Source organism: Coregonus lavaretus, assembly GCF_964263955.1.
Source record: "Coregonus lavaretus genome assembly, chromosome: 20".
Classification (NCBI taxonomy): Eukaryota; Metazoa; Chordata; class Actinopteri; order Salmoniformes; family Salmonidae; genus Coregonus; species Coregonus lavaretus.
In genome coordinates, this window is record NC_140007.1 from 6,152,913 (window position 1) to 6,178,232 (window position 25,320).

Consider the following 25,320-nt stretch of genomic DNA (forward strand, 5'->3'; position numbering starts at 1 on the left):
TGATTGGCTATAATTTATTTTTATTTTTATTATCATGGAGGCAAAATGCTCGCTGGCTTCCCTTGCATTCAATGCTACGGGCGGCAACAATGTCATACTCTTTTTGATCAGACAGCATCAGATAGAAGGGCTACACATACAGAGACAGAGGGGCGCTGTTTCGCTTGCTCAAATTCTTTCTCCGGTGAGATACATTCAGCCTCTTCCGAATTGAAAGAAAATTATGAAACACAGAGAGATGAAAGATAAATAATTTTTTCTTTTTTTCTTTTTTTCTTGGTAAATTTTTTGGGGAAGCCTGGCTTCCCTTGGCATACATGAATACATGCCCATGGTTACCGCTATTCTCTTACCAGGTGTAAATCCACTTAACTTAATGTAGTTCAATACCCAAAATAGATTTCTTTCAAAGTCAAGGTGTCATGTCATAGCTGACACCCCATTGTTCCTGCAGACATCTTTGAATCTTAATTCGGAGAAGATATTTTTGGAAAACGGGGTCACAAAAATCTCAGATTTTACCGAAATTCTGTTACCAAACTTTGAATCGCACAGTTCTTCCAGTGAATGTGTTTTTGTAAAATGTTCATTGTAAATTGTAAAAATGTGTCCTTGTTCATAGAGTTGTATTGTTTGTAAAAATGTGAAATCAATGGGGGCCCCCATCTGATTTTGTTAGTCACACTCACTCAGATATCATAACATGGCAAAAGAATTGCAGGAAATTAGCTTTTAAAACGGCAAAATTCTCCCCACCCCATGGCAAAATGTACAGAATTACAGGAAGTGTGCTATGAACTGCAACAACAGAAAAGTTATGTAAAGCAAACATATTTTTTTAACCTTTTGTTAATAAAATACATTTTGTGCTAACAGATACGTATTAAATTATCGTTTTTAGAGTTAATGTGTAGCGGCTAATTGAATAAATAATAGAGCTATGTGTTTGTAGATCGACTGAGGTGAATGAAGCTACAGCAACCAATGTGATAATGGCTGGGGTAATTTTTGCTTGCAGTAAATGAGCTTCAACTTTCATAAACTTTCCCCCAAAATAGACCACCAGCAGAAGATTGAGGATGGATTGATTGTACTTACTGAACCAGTAGCCAAGTGAATGATCAGTGGACACTATGATGAAACACTTGAGGTGTGATCTGGACACAAACACTGGTGTTTGCAAAGCAATGGACTTGAGGCAAACATTTCTAAATGGTTCAAAAGACTGATATTTAATGTATGGACAAAAACAACATTGTTTGCTTATTTCTGTACTCTTCGTTTTACTGAGATAGGATGAAAAATTGTAACGAGCCAAACATGACAACGTGGTATTTGTCTAAGAAAAGTTACATTACTCAGCGTAGTTTGAATAATTTAGAATGTTTTATTCTGATACATGAACATAAACATTTACGGTAAATGGCTTGTTATGCCAATTTAAATTATAGGCTAACAGTTATAAATGTGTGCAAATTGTAGTTAAATGTTTGTACATTTATTAGCCATTATTACTTAAAATGTTGATGAATGCAATTGATGCAATATCCATATGTGCTATTGGAAATATATAACAACAAACATAGAGGAAAAATTGTCAAAAGAGTATTGTGAATATAGTTACAGTTGAAGTCGGAAGTTTACATACACTTAGGTTGGAGTCATTAAAACTTGTTTTTCAACCACTCCACAAGTTTCTTGTTAACAAACTATAGTTTTGGCAAATCGGTTAGGACATCTACTTTGTGCATGACACAAGTAATTTTTCCAACAATTGTTTACAGACCAATTATTTCACTTATAATTCACTGTATCACAATTCCAGTGGGTTAGAAGTTTACATACACTAAGTTGACTGTGCCTTTAAACAGCTTGAACAATTCCAGAAAATGATGTCATGGCTTTAGAAGCTTCTGATAGGCTAATTGACATCATTTGAGTCAATTGGAGGTGTACCTGTGGATGGATTTCAAGGCCTACCTTCAAACTCAGTGCCTCTTTGCTTGACATCATGTGAAAATCAAAAGAAATCAGCCAAGTCCTCAGAAAATAAATTGTAGACCTCCACAAGTCTGGTTCATCCTTGGGAGCAATTTCCAAATGTCTGAAGGTACCACGTTCATCTGTACAAACAATAGTATGCAAGTATAAACACGATGGGACCACGCAGCCATCATACCACTCAGGAAGGAGACACGTTCTGTCTCCTAGAGATGAACGTACTTTGGTGCAAAAAGTGCAAATCAATCCCAGAACAACAGCAAAGGACCTTGTGAAGATGCTGGAGGAAACAGGTACAAATGTATCTATATCCACAGTAAAACGAGTCCTATATTGACATAACCTGAAAGGCAGCTCAGCAAGGAAGAAGCCACTACTCCAAAACCGCCATAAAAAAGCCAGACTACGGTTTGCAACTGCACTTGGGGACAAAGATCGTAGTTTTTGGAGAAATGTCCTCTGATCTGATGAAACAAAAATAGAACTGTTTGGCCATAATGACCATCGTTATGTTTGAAGGAAAAAGGTGGCCGGTTGCAAGCATCCCAACTGTGAAGCACAGGGGTGGCAGCATCATGCTGTGGGGGTGCTTGGCTGCAGGAGGGACTGGTGCACTTCACAAAATAGATGGCATCATGAGGAAGGAAAATTGTGTGGATATATTGAACCAACATCTCAAGACATCAGTCAGGAAGTTAAAGCTTGGTCGCAAATGGGTCTTCCAAAGGGACAATGCATACCCCAAGCATACTTCCAAAGTTGTGGCAAAATTGCTTAAGGACAACAAAGTCAAGGTATTGGAGTGGCCATCACAAAGCCCTGACCTCAATCCTATAGAATATTTGTGGGCAGAACTGAAAAAGCGTGTGCGAGAAAGAAGGCCTACAAACCTGACTCAGTTACTCCAGCTCTATCAGGAGGAATGGGCCAAAATTCACCCAATTTATTGTAGGAAGCTTGTGGAAGGCTAACGGAAACGTTTGACCCAAGTTAACAATTTGAAGGCAACGCTACCAAATACTAATTGAGTGTATGTAAACTTCTGACCCACTGGGAATGTGATTAAATAAATAAAAGCTGAAATAAATCATTCTCTCTACTATTATTCTGACATTTCATTCTTAAAATAAAGTGGTGATCCTAACTGACCTAAGACAGGGAATTTCTATTAGGATTAAATGTCAGGAATTGTGAAAAACTGAGTTTAAATGTATTTGGCTATGGTGTATATAAACTTCCGACTTCAACTGGATGTCGTATAAGATAACTCCTATGTTCACTCTGGCCTACCTAAGAGGACACCAATTTAACAAATCATGAACTTGACAATACGACCTAAAAGACTTATTCAATTGTAACTTACAAAACAAACACATTTCTCATATTACGTGGCTCTGATCTATATATCGTAACATACTGGTACACACTTCTCATATTACATGCCACTCCTGCGCTATGATCTCTTGACCCTTGTATTACATTAGTTAGCCCTTTTCACTGTAGTGTTGTTGTCCTCTCTAGACTGTATCCCACTGGTTCAGTGGTACGGTCCAATGGGCAGGGCCCTGAGGCAGACAAAGCTGTTGGGATGCTTGGCCAGCATCAGAGGGTTGCCGTCCAGTCTCACCTCCACCATGTTGGCTCTGATGTACTGAGTATTGTTGACTGGGCAGAAGGTCTCATCCGATAGCGTGGTGATCTTATTGTTCTGCAGGGGGAGAGGTTTAGAAGACAGATGTTGGTTTGTAATACCTTTTTTGTTTTGTTTTATACAATTATGCATTTGCCTGCACATGCATGTATGCTCTGAAATGTGTTGTTAGGTGAAAGATACATATTTGTCAAAATTGTATTGCTGTGGGAGGGATAGTTGTAAACAGACATATAGGTGCACAATGTGGAGACTCTCTGGAAGTTGTGGGATCGCCTCCAGCTCGTTATTGCCAAGGTAGAGGTACGCCATCTTAGTGAGTTTCTGAGGAAATATGTTTGTTGTATGTTTATATACAGCAGGGTATTTCAGGTAAGGTTAATGTTTGGCATGGAAATTGTTGTTCAAATTATATTGACATTCAAGGCAATCATTACACAGACTGTACATTTTTACTGTAGGTAAGAAGAATGTTTGCTACAGGATCTTGGACTGACTTCCTCACTTACCTTAAAAGCGGTTGATTTTACACCCTTGGTTTTAAGTTGGTTGTAATTGGCATTGAAGGACACAAGTTTGGCAGGTAACATGGGTAGTTTGGCCAGCTTGTTCTCTGAGAGATTGAGCTCTTCAAGGAGGGCAAGCTTTGAGAAAGCTCCATCTTCTATCTCAGAGATTAGGTTCCCAGTCAGATCGATTCTTCTCAACGTTGCTGTAAAATGTTAAAGACCATCAACTTTAGAGATGTTCACTGAAAAAGGAAGTGAGAAGTGAATTACATCTTCATTTTGGTCAAAGAAATGACAACAGTGTTACAGAGCTACTCTAATAGATAAAGGGATAGTGTTCCACTAACCAATGTCTGCAAAGTCTTTGTTGGTGATTTTGGTAATTTTGTTGTAGCGTGCGTAGAGATAGGCAGTTTCCTTGGGCAGGGATGGAACTGCTGTCATCTCAGGGGAGACCTCCTCACAGTATACCGACCCAGTCAGACACACACACAGCAGGCACGTGGGTAGCTCTGAAACCAATAGCCATGTCCCTTAAACGCATTCTCCTTAAGCAAGGACTTTCAAGTTTTCCTATCGATCGGCCAAGTAATCCCTCCCTGTATTCATCTCTCTTCATTCTTATAGAAACCTAACATACGATTGTGCCATGGTAGTCATCAGGACACTACATTTAACATTCCTGCTGTAATATGTTTTTTTTTTACTGCATTCACAAATTGGCTCATCAGACCTAGCGTATGGTCTTAATAAATAAGTGGTTGTGAAGAGCTTGAATTTTTCTCCATTGTGTCTTGAGTAAATCAACTCACCACCCTCTTCTTTAGGAACTGCTGCTGGGCTTGTATTTGAGTCTCCAGCGGTGTCATAGTCTGGGATGGTCACAACCTCTTTCTGTAGAATTGTTTCGAAATAAATTATCCAGATCACCTCACAAGAAAGACATAAGCTGGGTAATTTAATTTACACCAACTAAGTTTTACTAACAGTTTGATCATCTGCTGAGCAAGCGTTTTTGTACACTCAGACTCACAAGGAATGGTCTTAACAGACTGAAAGTACTGTACGTTGAGTCATCATTTATGCAGGGATAGGGTTTGGCACCTTGTACATGGGACTTTCATATTCAACCTTAAGCTTCATAATTGTAGGACAAATTCTGCTAAGAACGTTTTTAGAGGTATGGGATCCTGCCCCCAAAAAACATGTTCATAAACCCTAAACAAAATCAAAAGAATCAAAAGGTCGTTAAACACGTTTACAAAAGATATTCACTTCAAAAATCACCTTAGGTTTCCTTGATTCCATGTTTCCATTTCTTGCTGCAGAAGATAGCATCCACGGCAGCAGAATGATGGTGAAAAAGAAAGTCCTCAGGTTCATCATTGTGTCTAACAGCTGGGACGGGAGCAGAGCAGTACTGAGAAGAGAGGGCTAGGGCTGTAAGTACTGGGCTGAGATCTGAGTGAGCAGGAGGAGAATTTTCCATCCAGTTTTAAAGAGAGGCTGCCAGTGGAGTGCTGAGCAAGAATAGGAAACAGCCTTAACCCAATATTTGCTGTCAAAGTAGCCTTCTCATCTCTTCCATTTTTAACAGCTTTTGGCAATTGGCATGTTGTATAAAATTGTGAAAGCTGACAGAAGGACGTGGATGCATGTCATTCCAGGCTAAACCACACTGGTTCATACAATTAGAAAACAAAATATTAAACTGTAATGATTTTTATTGTAAAGTACCGTTGAAATTATAAAATGTCATGGAGTAGAACGTTTTAGAATGTGATGAAAAGATGAACATGTATATTAAGAGTGTAAAATGTATATCACACCCACTTGTTTGCCTTCTTTTTTTCTATGCTGTAGCATACCCAAGCTGTTAGCACAGACACCTGCATCCCTATGAAATCAACCATTATGTTGGAAAGGTTCACTTAGAACGAAAAAGAAGACCTTTGTCCATCTTTGATGGACTGACAAACCTGCTGTGCTGTGTATGTCGGAAAAAAGTTGGGAAAAGTTCATGGAAAAAGGCTGGCTTTTAAAAATGAAAACGATTTATCTGGAAAATACTGACTGTTGTGGAATCTAAAAGTAAAGAGCAGTGGGATATGATTACTGGAATTTTGGACAGAACTCTTTTGCACGAAGTGATTATAAAATCTAATTCCAAAGCAAGCAATGAACAAGGGAATGTATTCTTCTTACTAACACCTACCTTTCTGACTTTAAAAAAAAATCTAAAATGTTTCCCCTGGTCTCTTGTGGTTTTATTTGCACATGTTTGTGTAGAAGTGTTTGTTACAAGTCAGCATCTACCTTCTGCACCTCCTATAATGTTTTCAGACTCTGCAGGTGTCCACCTCCAGAGATGCTCAAACTTGGTTAATGTGAGGAAAACATGAACTAAGGGAGAAGCTAATATTAAGACAAATGCATACCTAAAAGTATATGTAAGGCTTGTTTAAGCTGTTGTGCTCAAACTAGGCTGTACACATAAACGATTCAACTATCTCTCATTTTCTTTAACAAAAATTAAAAACATTCCTCATCCTGAGTACCTTGACAGTTTTCCTCCATTTTCTTTAAAAGTTATACAACCTCTGGCATGGTTTCTATCCTTATTTGTTCTCATGTTTTTCCATGCCTCATTTTTCCAATTGGCATGGTTTATGTGAGATATCAAAAATTATTTAATGCAATGACAAGATGGTGTAATTTCCATTATTATTAGCCATTCATTTATAATATTCATCATACTCTCAGCATACTTTTGCAAAGCAATCTCACTTGTACACATTCAAAGGTGATCAGATAAGGTCTTTAGTAAATGTTTTATACAGTAGATGTGTGGTCTTAGAAGTGAATTCCCAGAGACAATATACACTCACTGGACAATTTATTAGGTACATCGATCGAGTACCAGGTCAACCCCCCTTTGCCTCCAGAACAGTCTGAATTTTTCGGGGCATTCTACAAAGTGTCGGAAACGTTCCACAGGGATGTTGGTCCATGCTGACACGATGGCATCACACAGTGCTTGCAGATTGGACTGGGGTACATTCATGCTGCGTACAGCCCGTTCCATCTATATTTTTCATAGCCGTCTATTTACCACCACAAACCGATGCTGGCACTAACACCACACTCAATGAGCTGTATAAGGCCATAAGCAAACAAGAAAAAGCTAATCCAGAAGAGGCGCTCCTAGTGGCCGGGGACTTTAATGCAGGCAAACTTAAATCCGTTTTACCTAATTTCTACCAGCATGTCACATGTGCAACCAGAGGGAAAAAAACTCTAGACCACCTTTACTCCACACACAGACGCATACAAAGCTCTCCCTCGCCCTCCATTTGGCAAATCTGGCCATAATTCTATCCTCCTGATTCCTGCTTAAAGGCAAAAACTAAAGCAGGAAGTACCAGTGACACGCTCAATACGGAAGTGGTCAGATGACGCAGATGCTACGATACAGGACTGTTTTGCTAGCACAGACTGGAATATGTTCTGGGATTCATCCAATGGCATTGAGGAGTATACCACCTCAGTCACCGGCTTCATCAATAAGTGCATCGACGACGTCGTCCCCACTGTTCAAAAGTTTGGGGTCACTTAGAAATGACCTTGTTTTCAAAAGAAACAAAAAAAAATTGTCCATTAAAAAACATAAAATGGATCAGAAATACAGCGTAGACATTGTTAATGTTGTAAATGGCTATTGTAGCTGGAAACTGCTGATTTTTTATGGAATATCTACATAGGCGTAAAGAGGCCCATTATCAGCAACCATCAGTCCTGTGTTCCAATGGCACGTTGTTTGCTAATCCAAGTTTATCATTTTAAAAGGCTAATTGATCATTAGAAAACCCTTTTGCAATTATGTTAGCACAGCTGAAAACTGTTGTGCTGATTAAAGAAGCAATAAAACTGGCCTTCTTGAGACTAGTTGAGTATCTGGAGCATCAGCAATTGTGGGTTCGATTACAGGATCAAAATGGCCAGAAACAAATAACTTTCTTCTGAAACTCGTCAGTCTATTCTTGTTCTGAGAAATGAAGGCTGTTACATGCGAGAAATTGCCAAGAAACAGAAGATCTCATACAATGCTGTGTACTACTCCCTTCACAGAACAAGGCAAACTGGCTCCAACCAGAATAGAAAGAGGAGTGGGAGGCCCCGGTGCACAACTGAGCAAGAGGACAAATACATTAGAGTGTCTAGTTTGAGAAACAGATGCCTCACAGGTCCTAAACTGGCAGCTTCATTAAATAGTACCCGCAAAACACTCAACGTCAACAGTGAAGAGGCGACTCTGGGATGCTGACCTTCTAGGCAGAGTTGCAAAGAAAAAAAAAAAAAAGCCATATCTCAGACTGGCCGATAAAAAGAAAAGATTAAGATGGGCAAAAGAACACAGACACTGGACAGAGGAAGATTGGAAAAAAGTGTTATGGACGGACGAATCGAAGTTTGAGGTGTTCGGATCACAAAGAAGAACATTTGTGAGATGCAGACCAAATGAAAAGATGCTGGAGTAGTGCTTGATGCCATTTGTCAAGCATGGTGGAGGCAATGTGATGCTTTGGTGGTGCTAAAGTGGGAGATTTGTACAGGGTAAAAGGGATCTTGAAGAAGGAAGGCTATCACTCCATTTTGCAACGCCATGCCATACCCTGTGGACGGCGCTTGATTGGAGCCAATTTCCTCCTACAACAAGACAATGACCCAAAGCACAGCTCCAAACTATGCAATAACTATTTAGGGAAGAAGCAGTCAGCTGGTATTCTGTCTATAATGGAGTGGCCAGCACAGTCACCGGATCTCAACCCTATTGAGCTGTTGCGGGAGCAGCTTGACCGTATGGTATGTAAGAAGTGCCCATCAAGCCAATCCAACTTGTGGGAGGTGCTTCAGGAAGCATGGGGTGAAATCTCTTCAGATTACCTCAACAAATTGACAACTAGAATGCCAAAGGTCTGCAAGGCTGTAATTGCTGCAAATGGAGGATTCTTTGACGAAAGCAAAGTTTAAAGGACACAATTATTATTTCTATTAAAAATAATTATTTCTAACCTTTTCAATGACTACATTTCCTATGCATGTTGCTATATTTCTTATTCAAACTCATTTCATGTATGTTTTCATGGAAAACAAGGACATTTCTAAGTAATCCCAAACTTTTGAACGGTAGTGTACATATCCCAACCAGAAGCCATGGATTACAGGCAACATTCGCACCAAGCTAAAGGCTAGAGCTGCCGCTTTCAAGGAGTGGGACACTAATCTGGACGCTTATAAGAAATCCCGCAATGCCCTCAGACGAACCATCAAACAGGCAAAGCATCAATACAGGACTAAGATTGAATCCTACTACACCGGCTCTGACACTCGTCGGATGTGGCAGGGCTTGCAAACTATTACGGACTACAAAGGGAAACCCAGCCGTGAGCTGCCCAGTGACGCTAGCCTACCAGACGGGCAAAATGCCTTTTATGCTCGTTTCGAGGCAAGCAACACTGAAGCATGCATGAGAACACCAGCTGTTCCGGACGACTGTGTGATCACGCTCTCCGTAGCCGATGTGAGCAAAATCTTTAAACAGGTCAACATTCACAAGGCCGCGGGGCCAGATGGATTACCAGGACGTGTAATTCCGAGCATGCGCAGACCAACTGGCAAGTATCTTCACTGACATTTTCAACCTCTCCCTGACCGAGTCTGTAATACCTACATGTTTCAAGCAGACCACCATAGTACCTGTGCCCAAGAAAGCAAAGGTAACCTGCCTAAATGACTACCGCCCCCTAGCCCTCCTGTAGCTCAGCTGGTAGAGCATGGCGCTTGCAACGCCAGGGTTTTGGGTTCGATTTCCACGGGAGGCCAGTATGAAAAATGTATGCACTCACTAACTGTAAGTCGCTCTGGATAAGAGCATCTGCTAAATGACTAAAATGTAAATGTAGCACACACGTCAGTAGCCATGAAGTGCTTTGAAAGGCTGGTCATGGCTCACATGAACACCATCATCCCGAAAACCCTAGATTCACTCCAATTCGCATACCGCCCCAACAGATCCACAGATTACGCAATCTCTATCGCACTCCACACTGCCCTTTCCCACCTGGACAAAAGGAACACCTATGTGAGAACGCTGTTCATTGACTACAGCTCAGTGTTCAACACCATAGTGCCCACAAAGCTCATCACTAAGCTAAGGACCCTGGGACTAAACACCTCCCTCTGCAACTGGATCCTGGACTTCCTGACGGGCTGCCCCCAGGTGGTAAGGGTAGGCAACAACACATTTGCCGTGCTGATCCTCAACATGGGGGCCCCTCAGGGGTGTGTGCTCAGTCCCCTCCTGTACTCCCTGTTCAACCACGACCGCGTGGCCAAGCACGACTGCAACACCATCATTAAGTTTGCTGACGACACAACAGTGGTAGGCCTGATCACCAACAACAATGAGACAGCCTATAGGGAGGAGGTCAGAGACCTGGCAGTGTGGTGCCAGGACAACAACCTCTCCCTCAACGTGAGCAAGACAAAGGAGCTGATTGTGGACTACAGGAAAAGGAAGGCTGAACATGCCCCCATTCACATCGACGGGGCTGTAGTGGAGCGGGTCGAGAGTTTCAAGTTCCTTGGTGTCCACATCACCAACAAACTATCATGGTCCAAACACACCAAGACAGTTGTGAAGAGGGCACAACAACACCTTGTCCCCCTCAGGAGACTGAAAAGATTTGGCATGGGTCCCCAGATCCTCAAAAAGTTATACAGCTGCACCATCGAGAGAATCCTGACCGGTTGCATCACTGCCTGGTATGGCAACTGCTCGGCATCCGACCGTAAGGCACTACAGAGGGTAGTGCGTATGGCCCAGTACATCACTGGGGCCAAGCTTCCTGCCATCCAGGACCTATATACTAGGCGGTGTCAGAGGAAGGCCGAATAAATTTCTAAGACTCCAGTCACCTAAGTCATAGACTGTTCTCTCTGCTACCGCACGGCAAGCGGTACCGGAGCGCCAAGTCTAGGTCCAAAAGGCTCCTTAACAGCTTCTACCCCCAAGCCATAAGACTGCTGAACAATTAATCAAATAGCCACCCAGACTATTTACATTGACACACTGCTGCTACTCACTGTTTATTATCTATGCGTAGTCACTGTACCCCTACCTACATGTACAAATTACCTCGACTAACCTGTAGCCCCGCACATTAACTCGGTACCTGTACTTCCTGCATATAGCCTCATTATTGTTATTTTATTGTGTTACTTAAAAAATAAATAACAATACTTTAGTTTATTTAGTAAATATTTTCTTAACTCTATTTTCTTAAAACTGCATTGTTGGTTAAGGGCTTGTAAGTAAGCATTTCACAGTAAGGTCTACACCTGTTGTATTCGGTGTATGTGACAAATACAATTTGATTTGATTTGATCTCATCCCAAAGATGCTCTATTGGGTTGAGGTCTGGGGACTGCGCAGGCCACTGAAGTAAACTGAACTTGCTGTCATGTTCCAGGCAATGTTTTTCCACTCCTCAATTGTCCAGTATTGGTGATTGCGTGCCCACTGGAGCGGCTTCTTGTTTTTAGCTGATAGGAGTGGAAATCGGTGTGGTCGTCTGCTGCAATAGCCCATCCGTGACAAAGATCGATGAGTTGTGCGTTCCTAGATGCCGTTCTGCACACTACTGTTGAACTGTGGCATTATTTGTCTGTTTGTGGCCTGCCTGTTAACTTGCACGTTTCTTGCCATTCTCCTTCGACCTCTCTCATCAACGAGCTGTTTCCGCCCACAGGACTGCCGCTGACTGGATGTTTTTTGTTTGTCACACCATTCTCGGTAAACCCTAGACACTGTCATGCGTGAAAAGCCCAGGAGGGCGGCCGTTTCTGAGATACTGGATCCTGAGCGCCTGGCACCGATGATCATACCACGCTCAAAGTCAATTAGGTCACTTGTTTTGCCCATTCTAACGTTCAATCAAACAGTAACTGAATGCCTCAATGCCTGTCTGCCTGGTTTAATTGGCAAGCCACAGCCACGTGACTCACTGTTTGTAGGAGCGATCCATTTTCGTAAACGAGGTGGTGTACCTAATACACTGTCCGATGAGTGCATTTGGAAAGTATTCAGACCCCTTGACTTTTTCCACATTTTGTTACATTACAGCCATATTCTAAAATTGATTAAGAAAAAAATCTCACCAATCTACACACAAAATAGCTGTGCAGTGACGCTCCCCATCCAACCTGACAGATCTGGAGAGACCTGAAAATAGCTGTGCAGTGACGCTCCCCATCCAACCTGACAGAGCTTGAGAGGATATGCAGTGAAGAATGGGAGAAACTCCCCAAATACAGGTGTGCCAAGCTTGTAGCGTCATACTCAAGAAGACTCAAGGCTGTAATTGCTGCCAAAGGTGCTTCAACAAAGGACTGAGTAAAGGGTCTGAATACTTATGTAAATGTGATATTTCAGTTTTGTATTTGTAATACATTTGCAAAAATTTCTAAAAACCTGTTTTTGCTTTGTCATTATGGGGTATTGTGTGTAGATTGATGAGAAAAAATATATATTTAATCCATTTTAGAATAAGGCTGTAACGTAACAAAATGTGGAAAAAGTCAAGGGGTCTGAATACTTTCCGAAGGCGCTGTAATGCTAATATGTGACATATAGTAGATACAAACATGCTCCCATAAAATGTATTGTTTTTGTGTAAGGTGTGACTGACATTTTCCATAATGTATTCCCCATTTATTTGCTACTCAGAATCTTGGCCTCCATGAGTTTCAGGATATGATTTGATTAGTTAAACATAGATGTGCTACCATTGAAGGCTGCTTTAGATAGAAAAAAAAAAAAAAAAAAAAAAAAGGGGGTTCAGGGGAGTCTTTGTAGAATCTGCTACACAGGACAAGTTGTACCTAGAAACTGAAACTGTCCTGACCTTTTATGAATGTGTCTGTCTTACTAAAAAAGGTAAGTATGTGGACATGGTTAATTGCTGTAACACAGGGGTGTCAAACTCATTCCATGGAGGGCCTAGTGTCTGCAGGTTTTTGGTTTTTCCTTTCAATTAAGCCCTAGACAACCAGGTGTGGGGAGTTCCTTACTAATTAGTGACCTTAATTCATCAATCAAGGACAAGGGAGGAGTGAAAACCCGCAGCCACTAGGCCCTCCGTGGAATGAGTTTGACACATGTGCTGTAACAGATCAAATGAATGATTCACGAGAGTTACTATGGCAAGAACAGAAATTCAAGCCTTTTGGATCCATATAATCTCCTCACCTTGGGGACAACAAACCAGCCAAAACAAATTATTTTTGTGATTGTATGCTATGCTTATTACCACCAATGATTTCTTTTTGACAAAAAAACATATTCTTTATCTCCCATTGAGAGAACAGTAATTGTAGATGGAAATTCAAAACCAACGGAAAGGACAAGTAATCTCTGATGGTATGCAATGCAAATGTTTTCCCCTCAAAGATATTCTACAATTGCTAGCAGCTGTTTATCGTACATCTACTTTGTTGATGAGAATCTGAAACTTGAATTTACTTCCCAAGCTTCATTCCTCAAGTGTGTGCTGGTTTTCATCCTGATCAATTACTGTCCGTTTTACTAATCCTTTTTGCTCTTTACAGACTAGAAGTGCCATTTCTCAAGTCATTGCAGGTTTAGGGTGCTCATAAGCCCGCCACCCCTTTACTCTTCACTATCATACATCAACTGAGTGCTTTTGTGTGATACTGACCCTTAAAAGTCTTGAGTGGTCAAACATGCTTATGGCACTGCTCCACTGCCTTTCGTGAAGGGACGGAAGATCAGCACTAATACAACCACTAATACTTAGGGTCAGTCTGTTCAGACAGCTGCAGCGCAGGCTCCAGGTGACCTAAATATCCTGTTGTTTAACAAATTATCTTTAACCTGATCTCAACACCTGAGCTTACAATGGCAGCTTTCCCTCCGGGAACACACAAGTGCCTCAATCAACTGGGTTGTGTTCAGTAGGCACTACACAGGAGAAAATACATTTTTCCAATAAGTACATGCATTTTCATTTTCTGTGTCAAGGTTTCCTGTTTTCATGCCTACTGAACACAACCATGACACCATTGTTGATAGAGAAACCATCACAAAACAAACAATTGCTAATGAGGAATTTATTACAAATACACAAGAATATGACTATTTGTAATATAAATCTGTAAAACTTTTGTTTCAAGACAGTGATCATTTACAGATCATGGAACTCATTGAAAAAAGTATAGATGCTTTTCATGAAATTCACAATAAACAAATTGGGTTTAGGCAGTAATACTAAAATCTTTAATGTCAGAATTAATTACATCAAAAGGTGAGGCAGAAATGATACAGAAGTGCCCAGGTAAAGCTCTGAACATTAAAAATATTAGCCTGAGACTGTCATCATGTTGAACGACTTGGAGGGGCTTGACCTCCCGAATCTCAGTTCTTCCTTGCAGCTGATCATGTCTGTTGTGTTGGCATTAGTTGGCACTGGTGGAGTGGACTCGTAGAGGATGCAGATGGAGCCATCCTCTCCTATCCGATAGGACACCTCAAATGGATCGACCCACATTGTCAGTTCACTGGGCAGCAGGGAGAAGAGTTGTTCTCGAGTAAGTCCAATGGTGCAAGCTGCTTTGCCAATCAACGGGTCCATTTTGTGGTTGATCCTGAGACATCTGTATCCCGAGCCTTTGCATGGAGCCTGGGGGAACCAGTGGTGTTGGTAGTGCTCTGTAAGAGAGGGCAATGGGCGAAAAACAGACTCAGCGGGAATTAGTTTGCTTAATAGTAACTATGTAGCTAGTAGTCTATAACTAGGCTATGTGATGTCAACAACACAAATGTATTTTACCCAAGCTTGCTAGCTACATACCTCCTAAAGCTTCCTCCAAGGAATGGGTGAACTCTTTCAGTTGGTCATCTGACAAGTATCCAGTTGTTTTCAGCAATCTGGCAACAAAGCTGGCCGCTGTTGAGACTTCAGTTTTCATTTTCGAAACAAGATACTATCTCATCAGCCTGACGTTGAATAGCAAAGACACCAAGTTGGCTTTATATCCCAAATTTAAAGCAAAATGTCGAAGGCTGAACAACAAGGCCAAGCGACAACCAGTTGGTCTTTCTTTTGTCCAGTTGTAAAAGCTAAACTAAAGCTACTGTAGCTAGCTAACGGTAGTTGTAAAACGGAAGCCACAATAACTCACGGAATTCACTCGGACAATTCATGTAACGTTAAGGTCAGGATTTACAATTTGGACCTACCAAAACCTAACGTCTGAGAGTTGGATTAGATCTAGTGAAAATAAATAATTAACTTTAGATATAGCAAAATATCATAGGATTAACGTCGTCCATATAAATTGTTAACTTCAGCCCTTTGCTGGTAAACCTTATTCTGCGTCACAAAGCCACATCTACCAATCAGTTAACGGTGTGTAATTACGTCACAAATCTTCTTTCTCTATTGGGATGCAGCTCCTCAATTGAACAACTTAATCACAGCGCCACCTGTGTGTTCCCAAAATGTCCCACATCAAATACCACATTTTATAGCCGGCCAAAAAGCTCTCCTTCTGGCTACATTGTAGTATTTCTAAGATATAGCAACCCATAAACATATTATGGCTCACTCTTTTCACACTACTGAACCGACCCAGCCAAGCTCTACTGTGCTGGCCTGATTACACATCCATAGTGAGAGACATCATCTAACAATAAATAGTCTTTCCTTTGTTTTATTGCCTCTGATTATGCATCCACCACAATTGGAATGGACAATTTGAAAATAATATGAATAATATAATAATATGACCTGCAGACTAACAGTCTTGTGGACATGGTTCAAACTCAGCCACTCACATTGACATTGCACAGTGCCATAACCTGGAATGGGTCTCTGCAAGAAGGAGGGGGTCAAAGGGGGATGGGTCAAAAGTATATTATACACTCTTGGCATTCTCTCAACCAGCTTCATGAGGTAGTCACCTGGAAGGAATTTTAATTAACAGGTGTGCCTTCTTAAAAGTTAATTTGTGGAATTTCTTTCCTTCTTAATGCATTTGAGCCAATCAGTTGTGTTGTGACAAGAAAGGGGGGGTATACAGAAGATAGCCCTATTTGGTAAAAGACCAAGTCCATATTATGGTAAGAACAGCTCAAATAAGCAAAGAGAAATGACAGTCCATCATTACTTTAAGACATGAAGGTCAGTCAATACGGAAAATGGCAAGAACTTTGAACGTTTCTTCAAGTGCAGTCGCAAAAACCATCAAGCGCTATGATGAAACGGGCTCTCATGAGGACTGCTACAGGAATGGAAGACCCAGAGTTACCTCTGCTGCAGAGGATAAGTTCATTAGAGTTAACTGCACCTCAGAAATTGCAACCCAAATAAATGCTTCACAGAGTTCAAGTAACAGACACATCTCAACATCAACTGTTCAGAGGAGACTGTGTGAATCAGGCCTTCATGGTTGAATTGCTGCAAGGAAACCACTACTAAAGAACACCAATAAGAAGAAGAGACTTGCTTGTGCCGAGAAACACGAGCAATGGACATTAGACCGGTGGAAATTTGTCCCTTGAGTCCAAATTTGAGATTTTTGGTTCAAACCGCAGTGTCTTTGTGAGACGTAGTGTGGGTGAACGGATGATCTCTGCATCTGTAATTCCCACCGTAAAGCATGGAGGAGGAGGTGTTATGGTATGGCGGTGCTTTGTTGGTGACCCGGTCTGTGATTTATTTAGAATTCAAGGCACACTTAACCAGCATGGCTACCACAGCATTCTGCAGCGATACGCCATCCCATCTGGTTTGGGTTTAGTGGGACTATCATTTGTTTTTCAACAGGTCAATGACCCAACACACCTCCAGGCTGTGTAAGGTTTATTTTACCAAGAAGGAGAGTGATGGAGTGCTGCATCAGATGACCTTTCCTCCACAATCCCCCGACCTCAAACCAATTGAGATGGTTTGGAATGAGTTGGACGGCAGAGTGAAGGAAAAGCAGCTAACAAGTGCTCAGCATATGTGGGAACTCCTTCAAGACTGTTGGAAAAGCATTCCAGGTTAAGCTGTCATCAAGCCGAAGGGTGGCTATTGTAAGAATCTCAAATATAAAATATATTTTGATTTGTTTAACATTTTTGTCGTTACTACATGATTCAATATGTGTTATTTCATAGTGTTGATGTCTTCGCTATTATTGTACAATGTAGAAAATACAAAAAAATAAAGAAAAACGCTTGAATGAGTAGGTGTGTCCAAACTTTTGACTGGTACTGTGCATATATAATAATTTATCAAGCCTACAAGCAATACAATACTCTTATGATGGTGAGGAATTATAATACAGTTTTAAATACCTCAGTGGACCGAAAAGGAAATTACACTACAAACAATCGCGCTCATGCATTTAAGGAAATCACAAATATCATGGATATATTGGAGCTAGTGGATATATGGAGGCTTAAATATCCGGACCTAGTGAGATATACAGTTGAAGTCGAAGTTTACATACACCTTAGCCAAATACATTTAAACTCTGTTTTTCACAATTTCTGACATTTAATCCTAGTAAAAATGCCCTGTCTTTGGTCAGTTATGATCACCACTTTATTTTAAGAATGTGAAATGTCAGAATAATAGTAGAGATAATTATTTATTTATTTCATCACATTCCCAGTGGGTCAGAAGTTTACATACACTCAATTAGTATTTGGTAGCATTGCCTTTAAATTGTTTAACTTGGTTCAAACATTTCTGGTAGCCTTCCACAAGCTTCCCACAATAAGTTGGGTGAATTTTGGCCCATTCCTCCTGACATAGATAGTGTAACTGAGTCAGGTTTGTTGGCCTCCTTGCTCGCACACACTTTTTCAGTTCTGCCCACACATTTTCTATAGGATTGAGGTCAGTGCTTTGTGATGGCCACTCCAATCCCTTAACTTTGTTGTCCTTAAGCCATTTCGACACAACTTTGGAAGTATGCTTGGGGTCATTGTCCATTTGGAAGACCCATTTGCGACCAAGCTTTAACTTCCTGACTGATGTCTTGAGATGTTGCTTCAATATATCCACCTCATTTTTCTTCCTCATGATGCCATCTATTTTGTGAAGTGCACCAGTCCCTCCTGCAGCAATGCACCCCCACAGCATGATGCTGCCACCCCGTGCTTCACGGTTGGGATGGTGTTCTTCGGCTTGCAAGCGTTCCCCTTTTTCCTCCAAACATAACGATGGTCATTATGGCCAAACAATTCTATTTTTGTTTCATCAGACCAGAGGACATTTCTCCAAAAAGTATGATCTTTGTCCCCATGTGCAGTTGCAAACCGTAGTCTGGCTTTTTGGAGCAGTGGCTTCTTCCTTGCTGAGCGGCTTTTCAGGTTATGTCGATATAGGACTAATTTTTCTGTAGATTTGTACCTGTTTCCTCCAGCATCTTCACAAGGTCCTTTGCTGTTGTTCTGGGATTGATTTGCACTTTTCGCACCAAAGTATGTTCATCTCTAGGAGACAGAACGTGTCTCCTTCCTGAGCGGTATGACGGCTGCGTGGTCCCATGGTGTTTATACTTGCGTACTATTGTTTGTACAGATGAACGTGGTACCTTCAGGCGTTTGGAAATTGCTCCCAAGGATGAACCAGACTTGTGGAGGTCTACAATTGTTTTTCTGAGGTCTTGGCTGATTTATTTTGATTTTCCCATGATGTCAAGCAAAGAGGCACTGAGTTTGAAGGTAGGCCTTGAAATACATCCACAGGTACACCTCCAATTGACTCAAATTATGTCAATTAGCCTATCAGAAGCTTCTAAAGCCATGACATCATTTTCTGGAATTTTCCAAGCTGTTTAAAGGCACAGTCAACTTACTATATGGGTCAATATCACCATAAGGTGCCTTTGAGACTTCCCCATTTCCCCCCCAAAAAGCTGAGATTTTCCATTGAACTTCATATTAATTGTATTAAGTATATGTTATGCTGTTAGAAATGCATATTGGTCAAGCTCCCACACTTTTTATAAATTAACTGCAAGCAGACAATTTACATGCAAACAGCAAAATATGTCCACCCTGTCATGGACAATTTCAAAGCAGAATAAATACATTGTAATTACATAGTGATTATAAAACGTACATTTTCAGAAAACTATTTAGTCACTTTCTCAACAATATATTTTAGTTTATGGGAAAAGTATTTGGATAATAATGAAATTATGGCAAACTATTTGTTTCTCTATAAAATCTGCGAGAGTTGCACTTTCTTTTCTAAATAAAATCTAACAAAAAAGATATCTGGTCAAACTTTCAAACAATACTATTTGGCCCTCAGTTGTTTATAAAGGAATCACACAAAAGATTTTGCTAACTTGTGAAAATAATTTGTTTATTTTCATAGAACATGAAAATAACAGGGTGGACAGTGACATGACAGGGTGGACCCTGGGCATGACAGGGTGGACACGTTGTGAAATGTCATTGAATGGCCTCATAAATGCAAGGAACAATGCAAGAAAATGATGTAAAAAATGCCTTTTCCCATGTAGGGGGAAATTACAAGTTGAACAGACTGTTTTTGATCCACTCTACCTGCATGCAGCCACTGAATAAAGATGCCCAAAATGAGACATTAATGTGGCCTTCTAGCGTTAAACTCTGTACATCATTCTGCACAGTGAAAGTCAAACATTCAACTCCACTTTTAAGTGGAGAACAGTTGATTTGAAAAAACAGAATATGACATAAAGATCACTTGGACGCATCTCCAAACAGTCTCTCCCTTTCTGCAGAGACATGGCTCAGTTCTGCAGTTGCTGTTCCACATACTTCCATGCAGACACTTCAATCTGTACAGAGCGCTTGTTCAGAGCCTGTGGTTCTGGTATTAGGCAAAGTACCTGCCAGTCATGGTACCAACAGATGTCGTCCCGAAGACTTGGCCATTTGAACTTGTTTATGCCATGGCGTTGCATACACTTAACTTTCACACTGTGCCCTTCTGCATCCATGATGATACCTGGGTATGCTTCATTGTCATAATTAACGACGCACCACTCTCCAATGTGCTTTACCTCAATCATTTCTGGTCTCCTAGGATTATCTGGTGTCTTTCCACATGCTGGGGACTTGTCAGATGAAACAGGAACATTAGCTAGAGTGACCTCTTGAAGGTTAAAGCAGGGGCAGTCCAAAACACCTTCCTCCCTTTTACACAGACATGAAATGTCTCTGTATTTCATTTGGCCGGGTGTCAGACTGATAGCTTGGTGGATTCTCATAGTGCCTTTTATGGCAACTATTGCAGGTACCTCAGGCTTTGATTCAATATCCCTCTCTGGGATGAAGAACAGCTCGACAGATGTGTCCAGGCTTTTCAGCTTGTTATACAAGCTCTGGGCATCAGGAATGTCTCCTCCATGGGCTACAATCCGGTCTGCTGACCTCTTGAGGGCCCCACCCACACCGTCTGGGGCCCCCTTCCCATGATTAGCCTCAAAGAAATTCCACGTTATTTCTTTGAAGCCATACTTGTAGGGTTCCGTTGAGAGGTAGAAGAAATTTCCTTTTTGTCGATACTGCGTTGCAGGCCCATCGCTGAAAAAATGAAGTGTGCTGACTTGAGGGTGTCGTTCTCTCACTACCTTCAGAACTGGATCAAGGTGGGCCCAGATGGCCACAGGGTCGTGTCTTCTGGAGGGTGATATGGAGCAGAAGGTGTGTGGCGCTTGTTCACCAGTGGTGTAGAGCACTCCAGTGTGCAGACTGGCCTGCTTGTGTGAGCCTCCAAAATTCACAGATTGTATTTCTTCGCTGTACTTACATGAGTAATTTTCGCTAAAATCTATATGCAAGAGGGACTCATTGTGCTTCAGACTCCTCCTGAGCTCCCTGTAGGCATCAAACTGCCATTTAATGTTGAAGACATGGCTCCTAAAATGGAGAAGCCTCTCCTGGAAATCTGTGTTAAACCAATGATCTAACCTGGAGGGCCCTGGCTCATGCTGATTTTCAGGAGTTTCAGCAGGGGAGTTGGGTGGTGTCTCTGACTGTAGCAAAGCACTGGCCCTGTTTCTGGCTCTGGCTTGACTTTTTGCCTCTCTCCATTTCTTTCTTTTTGCCCTCTTCTCTCTCACTGGGCTCATTGACACCCTTCTTCTTTCCAGTCTCTCTGTCTTTTTTCCATTTGACCCTTTCTTTCTCAAGGTACTTTCTTCTTCTGTCTGGGTCAGCATCACAACGTTCCCGATATCTCCTTGCTATATCAGCTCCTTTTGATCTCATTCCTTGAAAAAGACGATTCAAAATGTTCCCTTACACACTTTAATTGGCAGTCCCGGTAAACTAGGCTTGCATTATCAAACTAGGTTTGCTGATACCGATATCGGCAAAAAAATTGTCCATATTGTCCATTCTTACTATGTATAGCATGTACTGTTATAAAATGTGTGTAATAGCTGTTGTAATATGTGTAACATTATCAGTATGTGGCCTAAACTATGCACATGTCCTTCCTGTCATGAACCATGTCCACCCTGTCATGGAAGGCTTGCTGACAGGGTGGACAATGACAGGGTGGACATTTTTGGCTAATGTTAGCATTTAATGAGCACATGGTGGACCTTCACTTAGCAACATACTACAGTTAGCAAGCTGACTGTGTACTGTTTTACAAATATATTTCAAAGTTCTGATAGGTTTTTCTATCAATTGATATTTCACTATGACAGAGTGGACATGTTAAGCTTGACAACATCCAACTACACACATAATATGATGAAAATTATGAAACATTAGTGTAAATACTTACTCTGCAACTAGACACTGCTTCAGCCTTCATTGAAGAAAGACAAAATGCTCGTAGTGATGTCACTGAAAACATCAGTGGGTTTCTTAAAGGGGCAGTTACCCCATAATGACAGGGTGGACAGCAATTTCAGGGACACATGCAAAATGTTCAATATGATTATGAAAATACAATATACATGATCAAAATTACTTGTTTTATCAAATAACTTATTGTGGACAGTAAAACCGTGTAAAAAAAAATTGGATTTAGTATCATTTAACCACTTATTACACACACTGTAGTTAGCAGAGCAGTGTGTGGGACATGCCAAAATCACGTACATCCAATGAAAAAAAATTAATAAAATGAAGGAAACACTTTTTTAGAGACTTATCATTCTACTGATATGTGTGCAAATGTTTGGCCACTTATAATAAGACCTCAGACTTTCATTATTCTGCTACATTTTCATGATGACTGAGTGAGTCTGATGAGGACACCAAAGGCACCTCATAGTGATATTGACTCATATGTAAACTTCTGACCTACTGGAATTGTGATACAGTGAATTATAAGTGAAATTATCTGTCTGTAAACAACTGTTGGAAAAATTACTTGTGTCATGCACAAAGTAGATATCCTTACCGACTTGACAAAACTATAGTTTATTAACAAGAAAGTTGTGAAGTGGTTGAAAAACTAGTTTTAATGACTCCAACCTAAGTGTATGTAAACTTCCGACTTCAACTGTACATGGTGGAGCCTCAATCAAGCTAGTCATCTTGACTACTTTCTAATGTCATTCTCGCTGCCACCAAAACTTTAAAAAGTGTTGATAGGGGACAGAATGCGGACGGACCATCAAACAATTAAGTGATAATGCCCTTGAAGCCGGTGTTTGGAGGATATATTGGCATGGGTGTTGTTAGGCTCAAGACTATAACAGCCTCCACTCTTCTGGGAAGGCTTTCCACTAGATGTTCGTTCGTTCTATCAGTTCGGTTGCCAGAGACTCGACCCAGTCATTAAGTCTTTTTGTTCTGTATCTATGGACGCGAATCGTGCCGATATATCTTCTAAACACCGGCTTCGAGGGCATTATCACTTGTATACAACTGGTTACTAACATATTCAAATAATGATTTACATATTTTCATTAAAAACTATATTTGTATTAATTTATTCATACTATTTCATCCTTCCACAAGATATAGTCCCGATACAAATCTAGGGTTGCTACCCAAGCCGGCTGGTCGTTCGTTCTATCGGTTCGGTTGCCAGAGACTCGACCCAGTCGTTAAGTATTTTTGTTCTGTATCTATTTGTGCGACCCAGTCGTTCGTTCTTAATGTTCTATTGCCATACTGGCTGGCAATGTTATTATCCCTTGCTTACTATCTAGCTAACTACGGCTAACTTACAGGCACGTCATACAGTACAGCCAGAATAACAACAAAGTAGCTGCATTTGCATTTGTTTAAGCTGTTTTCTAGTGATATTTATTTGGATACATCCATAACAATGAGCTAATGATGCGTGATTTCCCCTGGCATAGAGAATGTGCTCTCTCGTCAGGACAATGTTGTTCAGAGGAGTGATATTTATTTGGATACATCCATAACAATGAGCTAATGATGCGTGATTTCCCCTGGCATAGAAAATGTGCTCTCTCGTCAGGACAATGTTGTTCAGAGGAGCTAGCCAACACAGCTAACACAATCACTTCAAACAAGCTTAAGCTGTTTTCTATTGATATATCTTTGTATATATCCATAAAAATGATGCCAATTCATGATTTCGACAGGCTGAGAAAAGCTGCCTGCCTGTCTGTCTCATCCCTACTCGTTCATTACTATGCGACAGCTGGAGATCAAATTTGAATATTGAAACAAAGTTGCAAATGTTGGAGAGACAAACAGCAATTTGATGAACTGACTTGTTGGAAAGGTGGCCTCCTATCACGGTGCCACGTTGAAAGTCACTGATCTCTTCAGTATGGGCCATTCTACGACCAATGTTTGTCAATGGAGATTGCATGTCTGTCAGCAACAGGTGTGGCTGAAATAGCCAAATCCACTCATTTGAAGGGGTGTCCACATACTATTGGCTATGTAGTGTATATGGAAATGTCTGCTCTATCCAAAATTATAACCAACTAATTGCAGAATTACCGCAAGTGGAAGGTGGAGAAAGTAAGGAACTTGTCTGTCGGCCCTGCATCAAAGACCAAAATTGGTTAAAGAAAATTGTGATAAATAAAAAAGTATACCAGTTTCATTTAAGGACCAAAAATGTACAGCTGTGCCATACAGATAGCAAAATAGTTGGGAAGAGATTTTCGATGTACCGATTCCATGGCACATGGTTTATGAACTGATACACAAAACAACACCAGATTCAAAAGTTTGTTTTTCAATTTAAATTATTATACAAAATTATTGCAACCAATAGAATATTATATATATGGGGGATACAACCATCCCAGATATGCAGATTAGATATTACTGCACTGTTGGAGCTAGGAACAAAAGCATTTCGCTACATCCACATTAACATCTGCTAAATATATGTATGCGACCAATCAAATTGTATTTGATATGCCCCACCAACTTTAGACAACTATACAGAAACCCCTTAAATTGTTGAAATAAGTAAATCAAATCAATGATAACACATACATGGTGGCATAGCAGGAAGATCTGAATGCCCTGAACCAAGAGGTTGTGAGTTCACATCCCAGGTGAGGACATGTTGAATAATAATGACTGTAAATGCACAATGTAATCATGTATCTCAAAGTGTGTACAGTGCCTTCAGAAAGTATTCACATCCCTTTTCCACATTTTGTTGTGTTATAGCCTGAATTTAAAATTGATTAAATAGAGATGTTGTGTCACTGATCTACACACAATACTCCCATAATGTCATTGTGGAATTTTGTTATAGAAAATTGTAGAAATTAATACAAAATTAAAAGCTGAAATGTCTTGAGTCAATAAGTATTCAACCCCTTTGTTATGGCAAGGCTAAATAGCTTTAGGAATACAACTGTGCTTAACAAATCACATAATAAGTTGCATGGACTCATTCCGTGTTCAATAATAGTGGTTAACATTATTTTTGAATGACTACCCATCTCTGTACCCCACACATACAATTATCTGTAAGGTCCCTAAATCGAGTAGTGAATTTCAAGCACAGATTCAATCACAAAGACCAGGGAGGTTCTTCTAATGCCTCGCAAAGAAGTGCACCGATTGGTAGATGTGTAAAAAAAAAAAAAAAAAAACTGATGCTGAATATCTCTTTG

At 40.6% G+C, this 25,320-nt stretch overlaps 2 protein-coding genes across 2 annotated transcripts; both read right to left on the minus strand.

The window, feature by feature from the left end:
• Positions 1-3,538: 3,538 nt before the first annotated feature.
• Positions 3,539-5,547, minus strand: LOC311147313 (mimecan-like; the record flags this gene model as incomplete). The annotated part of the gene is made up of 6 exons (XM_084183999.1): positions 3,539-3,709; positions 3,884-3,976; positions 4,162-4,364; positions 4,509-4,673; positions 4,974-5,055; positions 5,449-5,547. 6 exons carry the CDS (start codon positions 5,545-5,547, stop codon positions 3,539-3,541), a joined length of 813 nt encoding a protein of 270 aa, XP_084040125.1.
• Positions 5,548-14,490: 8,943 nt separating this feature from the next.
• On the minus strand, positions 14,491-15,621 carry LOC311147545 (protein BTG1-like). The gene is made up of 2 exons (XM_084184293.1): positions 15,093-15,621; positions 14,491-14,950 (listed from the first exon to the last, which is right to left on the minus strand). Exons 1-2 carry the CDS (start codon positions 15,208-15,210, stop codon positions 14,601-14,603), a joined length of 468 nt encoding a protein of 155 aa, XP_084040419.1. The 5' UTR covers positions 15,211-15,621; the 3' UTR covers positions 14,491-14,600.
• Positions 15,622-25,320: the final 9,699 nt, after the last annotated feature.

Excerpts from the sequence above, each read along its gene's own strand:
- LOC311147545 (XM_084184293.1), bottom strand. The coding sequence starts at position 15,210 with ATGAAAACTGAAGTCTCAACAGCGGCCAGCTTTGTTGCCAGATTGCTG. Across the intron at positions 14,951-15,092 it reads CTTGGAGGAAGCTTTAGGAG|AGCACTACCAACACCACTGG; the intron begins GTATGTAGCTAG and ends CCTCTCTTACAG.